Source organism: Microchirus variegatus, assembly GCF_963457635.1.
Source record: "Microchirus variegatus genome assembly, chromosome: 4".
NCBI classification, from domain to species: domain Eukaryota; kingdom Metazoa; phylum Chordata; class Actinopteri; order Pleuronectiformes; family Soleidae; genus Microchirus; species Microchirus variegatus.
In genome coordinates, this window is record NC_139805.1 from 26,687,511 (window position 1) to 26,697,793 (window position 10,283).

The 10,283-nt window shown below is 39.7% G+C and overlaps 1 protein-coding gene across 1 annotated transcript; it reads right to left on the minus strand.

The window, feature by feature from the left end:
* Positions 1 to 4,523: 4,523 nt before the first annotated feature.
* LOC310926165 (zinc finger protein Gfi-1-like) lies at positions 4,524 to 7,733 on the minus strand (the record flags this gene model as incomplete). The annotated part of the gene is made up of 7 exons (XM_083888266.1): positions 4,524 to 4,702; positions 5,523 to 5,688; positions 5,789 to 5,926; positions 6,016 to 6,254; positions 6,417 to 6,494; positions 7,102 to 7,257; positions 7,619 to 7,733. The coding sequence occupies 7 exons, from the start codon at positions 7,731 to 7,733 to the stop codon at positions 4,524 to 4,526; spliced, it is 1,071 nt and encodes a 356-aa protein (XP_083744392.1).
* Positions 7,734 to 10,283: the final 2,550 nt, after the last annotated feature.

Below are 10,283 nucleotides of genomic sequence, written 5' to 3' on the forward strand. Positions count from 1 at the left end.
GCTTCTTAAATGTGAATATTCTTTGGTTTCTTTACATAAAGGTGAAATAAGTAGTTTATAGTGCCATCTTGAGGAGAGGCTGACATTTACAACAAAGAACTGCTCCTCTGCTCACCCCCTCCCTTCCCTGAGCGCTACGGTATCCTCAGCTGGTCAAATGTCGTCCTCGTTGTCTTTCTCCGTGTCAGCAGATGAGGTTCGTGAGGTGAGAGAGAGGGCGAGCTACTGCGGCCGTAGCAGACGAAGCGGAGAGAGAGGAGGCGGGACTTCCGATACAAGTAAAGAGACGCTTGATTTGTTCTCTCGCGTTTGTCCTTACAGGCTCCGGTAGAAACATGGCGTCTCGCTGCTAACAGTGGCTATGCGACCGCGGCCCGCGACCATGTTATTTTACATGACTTTTTGAAACACTACGAAAATGAAACAAAAACTATTATACAGCGACTAGACAATGCAGGAGCACATAATATGTATACAAAAGTGGATTTTGGGTTATATAAACCCATAAATACTACATATTGTACCTTTAAAATAAACAAAGAAATCATTCAAAGTGAACCTTTTTGGTTTGTGGACAAAAACAACATCATCGTTTCCATGTTTGACAAACACTGATCACAGCAACAAAAACAACAATAATTGATAATCTGCTTCTTGGATCCGCAGAGACAAATGAACTGTCTCTCTCAGTCTTCCTCCTGTAATCCATGATTAATCTGAGATTAATAATGAATTGTGCAAAAACCACAACACTAAAACTTCCTTCGCTCAGTGAGCTGTGAAGGCCTAGATTTGAGTCTCAGACTGCAGCGCTCTGATTGCCCGCCCTCTCTTATCGATCCAGCCGTTTTTTCTATTCATATTTGATAAGGCCTGCAGGCGCTGGAGCAATGCTCTCAAAAGAAAACGGCGTAAAAAGGAGGAAATCTGGCCAGTCCTAATGGAGAGATTTGCTCCGTCCTGTCACAGATTTGGGTTTTGGTTTGATTTCGGTGCTGAAAGATATCCCATTTAGCATCGCTGAGTTTGACGGATTCTGATGCAGGCAAATGCCTCGGGGCCAAAGCTGAGCATCAAAATTGATTTTCAGCGATATCATTTATTTATTTTGTCAATACTAAAACAACAGCCTTCATAAAGTATAGCAGTGTAAGGTTATAATGCATTTTCAAAACCCTAAGAATCCATGTAAACATATCATCATGAGAATTTTTTTTAAATTCAGATATTTAAAAATAAATAAATACAGATTTAAATCATTAAAGGGATATTTCATATTTGGGCATATGCTATCCCCAAGCATTGTAGGACATATGCCAGGCCTGTATGTGGCGCTGTCACAGAAATGATTACCTAAACTGGAGAAGACAAACTTCTTACAAAACATTTTTTGTATGCAATCACAGAAATAAAGACAGAAGTGAAGAAAACCAGGCTGACTAAGGGAAAAAAGAAGTTACCCAGCGTCTTCATGTGATATTTAGTGATTTTGTTTCTCCTAAACTGTGTTTGTTCTTTGGTAGTTTAAAACAATAATGTCAGGACTGTGTGGTTTTAACATTTTTTTTTTACTCAAAGAGAACGAATGACAAATGCCTGGCTGCTGTGAAAGACTCTCATGTCTTCTGTTCACTTCATGCTGGGATTTAAAATATTCAGCATTTTTGCAGCAGAGCGAGGATGTTGTACGATTTAGGAGGAAGTGAAGCGGAGCAAATTCTCCTGAGTCAGTGATTTTAATCAATGTTGAGGGAAGAAAACCTAACTGATTGTTTCCTCTTGGTTTTTCAGCCTCTTTAGAAGAAAAGAGTCACAATAAACACAATTGTTCACTCATTGTTGGATCAGAAATCAACTTTTTTAGTAAGAAACACATTGGTATTATTATGTCATTGTTCGTTAAAAGGATTTAATTTGTATGTTAACGATCAATGCAATTTGTAAGAAGATGTTTACAGCACAGAGTATGACATTACATTTGTATTTTCCTTTGATTTAATACATTTAATGTTTATACTCTAAAGCAGGGGTCACCAACGTGGTGCCCGCGGGCAGCCAATACGGTGCCCGCGGGATCACTTCACTTCACCTCACTTGCATGTATCCGTATGATCTGTCAGTTAAATATCTTTGATATTGTTTATAAAAACTGGTAATCGTTAGGAGTAAGCACTGGAAGGAATGTGTATGCAGTTGAATGCATAATATTAATCATTTAAATGGTAAACAAACAAAAAAATATTATATGGTAGCCCTCCATATTATTTTTTACCCTTAGCTCTCTGACTCAAAAAGGTTGGTGACCCCTGCTCTAAAGTATAAAACCTCAATCGCAAAGCTTTGTTATAAATATATACATATACATATGTGTATGCATGAGCCACAATTGTAAGAATTCCTTACCAGATCTTTATATATATATATATATATATATATATATATATATATATATATATATATGTGTGTGTGTGTGTGTATATACATATGTGTGTATATACATATGTATATGTATATGTATATGTATATGTATATGTATATATATATATATATATATATATATATATATATTATTGTTACTGTAACTTCCTGGAACTTCCAAAGGCTGCAATAATTATGTCCAGACCTCTCCAGTGCATGGAGAGCGCGTAAATACGCGCACAGAACACCGTGATCAAGACACTCGTGGTTTCCAGAAGGATCCGCGTACAAGGTCATCACCACCTCAGTGAGAGAAAGAGAGGGAGAGAAAGAGAAAGAGAGCTGCTCCACACAACCATAGCACGCCCTCTCCTCCACCTGTTCAAACCGCGTCCACGTGCCCAGGACCGCAGGTTCAGCACCACGGTCTGTGGAAAGCGTTGAGCGCACGCACAGTTCTCTGTGCGTTTATGTTTTTAATGAAAGTCGTTTTTTTTTCGTTTTTTTACATCCCTGCAGCACTTAACGATTTATTTTAGTGTAAAGTACATTATAAATATGAACCATGAAATGAATCATTATTATTGTTATCATTATTATTATATTATAGTATTTTGATATGATTTCGTTCCTGCTGATCTAACTATAATTCTTTGTTCTTTTTTGGGGGGACAGATCCTGGACAGTCCTTCACAGGGACACAGACAAACAAACATTCACTCATTCACTCTCACACTCCGCATATTGCATTTTTTCCGACTGTGAGAGGAAGCCGGAGAACCCGGAGAACCCGGAGAAATCCCAAGCGCAGACACGGGGAGAACATGCAAACTCCATGCAGAAAGGCCCATAATTGTTCCAACCGCGAAACTGAGTCTTCTTGCTGCAAAGGCAAATAGTAATTAAGTATTATATAATTGTTATATAATTTTGTTTAAATTCCAAAGGGGAATACAATAAAGAAATATAGGTTGTTCTGTTGTTGACGTATTAATTAACCTAAGCATTTCTTCTTATAGTTAAAACGGCAAACTGCAATTAAGTCAATCTTGTAAATGATGGAAATTATATGTATATATATGTATATATATATACAGTATATCAACTCAAAGCAGCAGCTGTGTGTGTGTGTGTGTGTGTGTGTGTGTGTGTGTGTGTGTGTGTGTGTGTGTGTGTGTGTGTGTGTGTGTGTGTGGTTGTGTGTGTGTGTGTGTTTGTGTGTGTGTGTGTGTGTGTGTGTGTGTGTGTGTGTGTGTGTGTAAAGTTGTTGGTTAACGGTTAAATCAGCTCACTGTTTAACGTCCAAACACATGACTGCAGTGGGCAAAACAAACACGAGCCTCCGGGCAGTGACAATCACAGCAGCAGGAGGAGGAGGAGGAAGATGGAGGTCCGTGGAGTGTCCACACACACACACACACACACACACACACACACACACACACACACACACACACACACACACACACACACACAACTGAAAATGAGTCATCATCGATATTTGCTTCTTTAAACGTCGATATATCCTATCCTTATTTTTGCAGAAACCTAACAATTTTTTTTGACAATTTTTGACAAATTTTGGACAAAAGTTGTTTTTAAATTTAACTGCAGCGTCACATATTATTATATTATTTGCTATATTTACCATATACTTTTATCGTTTTATCGTGTCATTGTATTTTCCCCGAGTATAAATACTATATCCCAAAAACAAAACAAATAGCACAATTAAAGCTATAATATTGACGCGATTTATTGTGAAATTCATCACATAAATAAACTCTGTAAACAATGGAAAGGCGTTTGAATGCATCAGCATGTGAGCGCACACGAACACGCTGAGCGGGTTTGACCCGCATTTAGAGACAGATCTGCTGCGCTTTCAGAGGCGCAGATTTCATCTCTCACACACACTCACACACACAGTAGAATCTGTGGTTTAGTGTTTTATTTTTTTTCCCCATTTCTGTCCTTGTTTCCTTTGATAAAACGAAAAGAAACTGTTCCATTTAGTCTATTTCTCTCAGTGGGTAATTTTTTTGGCCACAGATGATCACACTTGGTCCAGTGAAATGTCCTGAAACAGGGATTGAAATGTCCGATTATTTGAGTCCGTGCTGCGTCTCCTTGTGCCTCCTCAGGTCCACCTTCCTCTGGAAACCTTTGCCGCACATGTCACATCCGAACGGTTTGTATCCCGTGTGTTTCCTGCTGTGCGTAATGAGGTTGGAGCTCTGGCTGAAGGCTTTCCCGCAAACCTGGCACTTGTGCGGCTTCTCGCCTGAATTGAAAATTATACAGAAACATGGCACATTTAACACCACTGTAATTATACTATATATATGTGTGTTTATACATGTAGAGCTGCAACTAACGATTATTTTCATAATCGATTAATCTGTCGATTATTTTCTCGATGAATCGATGAATCGGTTGGTCCATGAAATGTCATAAAATGTTAAAAAACGTTGATCAGTGTTCGTCAAACCTGGAAATGACGATGTTCTCGAATGTCTTGTTTTGTCCACAAACCAAAGTGATTCAGTTTTAATGATTTCTTTGTTATGTGGAGCAAAGAAACTTAGAAAATATTCACATTTAAGAAGCTAAAACAGTCAGAAATCTTGTTTTAATCATGAAAAAAGCTTCAAACCGATTATCGATTATCATAATAATTGCCGATTAATTTAGTAATGATTAATAATCGATTCATCGATTAATCGTTTCAGCTCTCTATATATGTGTATGTATATATATACATATATAATTATCATAAAGAAAAACGTATTTTCTGATCATCATATATTATATCATGGTCAGCTCCTCCGCACCAAAGTCCATAGAGAAAATCGGTGATTTTAACATCACATCACACAGGAGTTGTTGATCCACTCGCTGCCTCCGTGAGTCAGTTTGAATGTTTTATTCTGTGAATTCGGCGTTTGAAATCCCCTGTTAAAGTTGACCCCAGTGACACGAAGTGACCACAGGAGGCAGCAGCGGACCTGGTAATCTGCTGGATCACTGTAATCCGCTGCTCTACAATCACCGATGTTCTCTGTGGACACTCTATGGTTTGGTTCAGTCTTCTCTTCTCGTACCTGTGTGGATGAACGTGTGCTTCTTCATGTCAGACTTCTGGTGGAACCTCTTCCCGCAGAACTGACACGGGTACGGCCGCGTGTCGGTGTGAATGAGCAGGTGCGTGGACAGCGTGGAGGAGCGCTTGAAACTTTTGCCGCAGATCTTGCAGTCGAAACTTCTCTCCTGTAAAGAAAGAAAGAGAGTGAGAGAGTGAGTGGATATAAACGTCATACTTCCTGACAGTGACAGGAAGAAGAGCATGAGTAAAGTGATGGTGTTTTACCTGCGAGTGCACGACTTTGTGCTGCTCCAAACTCACTGCGTGACCGAACGTTTTGCCGCATATTTCGCACGCAAACGGCCTCGTGCCGCTGTGTGATCTGCGCACGTGAACTTCCAAACCGTGCGGAGTCGAAAACACCTGGAAAAAAAAAGATTTCATATATTATAAGTACAACTTTATTTATTTATTTGACCCCTGCACGTGCCTGCTGACCTCTGACCCCTCACCTTGCTGCACTTGATGCATTTATAAACTCCGCTCAGCATCAGACTGGGACACAGCAGCTCAGTCTGAGTCTTCCCTCTGCAGGAGCTTTGGTTCAGGCCTCGGTCTGGAAACAGCAGAGCAGCAGCGGCGGCCTGTCTCCTCCTGAAGTCTCCTCCTCCTCCTCCTCCTCCTCCTCCATACACCTCTTCCTTCACCTTCTCCTCCTGCTGCTGCTGCTGCTCCCTCAGAATAAACTGCTCTGCAGAGAACAGACCAGCACTCTGACGCTCTCTGAAGAACGTTGCCATCACTGCTGCTGCTGTAGCTCCAGCCTCCTGTAGACTCTGCTGCAGGACCAGAGGCGCAGGAGGAGGAGGAGGAGGAGGAGGAGGAGGAGGAGGAGGAGGAGGAGGAGGAGGACTGGGACTGGGAGGTGTTCTCCTGAGGCCTGGCCGCTCCTCCACGAAGCTACTCCACGCGTAAGGCCGGAACAAGGTAACTGTGGATGACAGAGAGAGACAGAGTCAGCTGAGAGGGTGCGTGTGTGGATGGATGGATGGAAGAAAGAAAGAATTTCCAGAAAACCAGGAAGAGAGGAGGGGGTAACAGTGGATAATTGAGCGGATAATCGCATATTTGATTAGTTAGATATTGAAAGAAAAAGCAAATGCAGCAATTTAATCACCGTATATGTGAACATATATAGGAAATGTATGAAACTGAATGAATCTAGGAGACATAGATCTATGAACAATGACTTAATGATGACTTTACTTTTCACCTCCTTTGTTTTTCTGCTTCACTTTCGTTCATAAATGCTTCTAATGTGTGATTTCATTGCATTTCCGTGTAATTTAACCTTCTGTATTTGCATTGTTTCGTTGCTTTTATTGCTTGTTTCAAATTATTACAATTTAAACGTTTATAAAATATGAAAAACACATATATTATTTCCATTACTATTATGGTCTTAAATGTATGTTTTCTTTGTGATGTTTTCTCTCTCTCCCTCTCTCTCTCTGTGTGTGTGTGTGTGTGTGGTGTGTGTGTGTGTGTGTGTGTGTGTGTGTGTGTGTGTGTGTGTGTGTGTGTGTTCGTACCCGGTGACGCAGACGGAGACGGAGGCCTCCAGAAATCCTCGTAGTCCGGGGAAACGGCGCAGTCGCTGCTGCCGCAGCTGAGCGGAGACAGCGGGCCGAAGTCCTGCGAGAAGCCGAAGCTGTGTGCAGTCACGTCGGCGTCATCCGGCAGTTTGTCCGCCTCTGTGAGGACACACCGCGACAAAAACGGAAGGTGTTTTTTTTTTTGTTTGTTTTTTAAATCACTGCGCAGCTGCAATGTTCTATAATAATCATCACAATTAAATGAAGTAAGTTATTATCACACTTTATGAATACAATTGCACATTATTTGTTTGTTTTTTTCGTTGTAAAGGAGTTGTGTTTATAATTTACAAACATTTTACAACGAAAAATAAGCAACTAAATTAAAAAAAATTGTTTTTATTTGTAATTGATTTTTCATGTTTAATTAAAACCATAAAAACAATGTTGTTGATCCTCAGTAAAATACAATAACACAGAAGCTAAGAAGTTGTTTTGACGCATGTGTTTGTGCGCATACCTGAGCAGATGTGCGCCAGAATAGAGTCCAGTCTGCTGCTGTAGTCCTCCTCTAAGTTGCGGGGCTGGTGGTAACTGTGCGCCCTCTTACTCTTCACCAAGAAGGAGCGAGGCATCTCTGATCTTTTCAGAGGAAATAAAAGAAGATCCAGCTGAGAGAGAGAGTGTGAGTGTGTGTGAGTGTGTGAGTCCTGATCTGATGCTGATGTAGATGTAGTGTTAGTGGTGAAGAGGAGGAGGAAGAGGAGGAGGAGGAGGGTCCTTGTTTTTTTAACAAGATGACAGCGGAGCATGCGCTGGTCAGGATACACGCTCCGCCCCCTGGTCTTGTCTGATAGGTGCAGAGAAGACAGGCAGGTGTCACTGTGCAAGTGGACGAGGCCCCGCCCACTTTAGGAGACACTTGAAAGATAGTAAATGCACACACACACTTCCGTGCATTATTCTAAGGACACTCAGACATAATGAATTCCCTTTAACCTTTAACCTCAACATTATTATAACCCTAACCTTAAAACCAGGTCTAAACCCATTATACAGCTGTATAAATTGTACATTTCTCTGACTTCCATTCATTTTTGCAGCCAAATCAAAGTCTTATAATAACCCCAATAATCCCACATTTCACTCCTCTCCTCCATATGAGCTGCCTGTCTCCTCCTCCTCATCCTCCTCTGCAGTAATCAGTAGAATTATTTCATTATCAATCTCTGAAGACAGAGGAGGAAACAGGGAGTCACCACAGGGAGCTGCTGCTCTGACACTGATACTCACACAGTGATAGAGGGAGAGGAAAGACATTTACAATCATTCTGACCAATTCTGGCAATTTGTAATATAACTGTGTGTGTATGTAAATTAAAACAGAGGAAAACTCTGAGCTCTACAACTGTGCAGATTCAAGCGTACAGAAGAGGAAACGATCAACACTACAAAAACCATAGCTAAGACCAAAGTGCAAACCAACTGTTATTCATGATACTATTGTGATCTAACTAAAGTAATACTCGTATTTGAAATGTCTCTAAAACACACTGAAATCTCTTTTTTTTTACTATTATTTTGTTCCAGTTAACACCAGTGGATTTCACAAGGTAAAATGCATCTCATTTTTTTCCTTGAGCACTTCATGATCAAAACTAGAGCAGAAGGAAGAAGGATCTCCCAGTGCTGCCTAAAATATATAAAGTCACGTGAAATATTAACAATCACAATAATTATCATCTTCATTGAATAGTGGGACATAGATTAAATTTTTTTTTAATACAAATTTCCATCATTTAAAAAGGGTGTATATACATACATATATATATACATACACATATATGTGTGTATGTATATATATATACATACATATAAAAAATATAAAAATATATATACATACATAAATATATATACATATATATAAATATATATATACATATATACACATACATATATATATATATATATATATATATATATATATATATATATATACAGATATACAAATATATATATATATATACAGTACATACATTTATATATATATATTTTTTAATATTACACATTTCCATCATTTAAAAAGGGACCAGGTTGTGATAGAATAATAGTTTCAGCAGATGTATTGAAATATTAGGCTTATTGGTGTCAAATTGTATAAACATATGATCAAATAATAATAAAGAAATGGAAAAACCTCCAACTTCCCACACACTGAATACATATATATGTATATATATTCATACATACATAAATATACATATGTATGTTTTTTTGGATGATTGATTCCACGTCAACAAATCACTTCAGAAGTTTCAGAAGTCTGTGGTTGTTCGCTGCTCAGTGTGATGGAGCCTTCAGGTCTCACTGAGCCGAGAACAGGAAATCAAAGCGCCGCATGCGCTGCCTCGATTAGACGCAGCTCGGCCGCGGCATCCGGACACGTGTGTCCGCAAAAGATACACGCGCCGATAAAAGCAGAGGTAGATACAGAGAGAGAGAGAGAGAGAGAGAGAGAGAGAGAGAGAGAGAGAGAGAAAGAGAGGGAGTTGTGGACGCAGTGCCGGCCCAAAGTCTTCATGGGGCCTGAGGTAGAATTTAATTTGGGCCCCTCCTCCCATCACAGTCACCTGTTGTTTTTGATAGAAATTGATCCCAAAAGTCAGGGTTTGTAAGGTCACAAAAACCCGGAAAAGTTTTGCGAATTGAAAATGCATTTTCTAGGTCCTCGTAAAGTTAATGGAAAAACAACATTTCCTGTAAAGTTTTAGAAAAGTCCTGGAAATATTGCATGGATAATATTTTGGATGCGTAAAAAAAACATAAAAACATTGATGTAATGTGCGATTGCAAAATTTAAATTGACACTGAAATGTCAAGCGGAAACAAGCAGATCACTGGCACCGTGCTTAGCGACCCTACAGTCCTCACATGGATGTTGAGCTCTATTCAACGACAAAATGCCAGGAACGTGTAGTTTCAACGAGTGTGATATGATTTAACTGCGTTTATGCAAATAAGGCGTACAGAGACGATCATTAAGTCCTGGCGTGTGGGTTTCGCCGGCTAACACACAAAAGCTAACGGAGAAGCTAAAAACACAAAGCAACACACTTCAAGGGGCGTTCTTATGGTAAATAAAGGAGACGCCTATAGGGGACAACAATTCACGTGCAAACGATGCC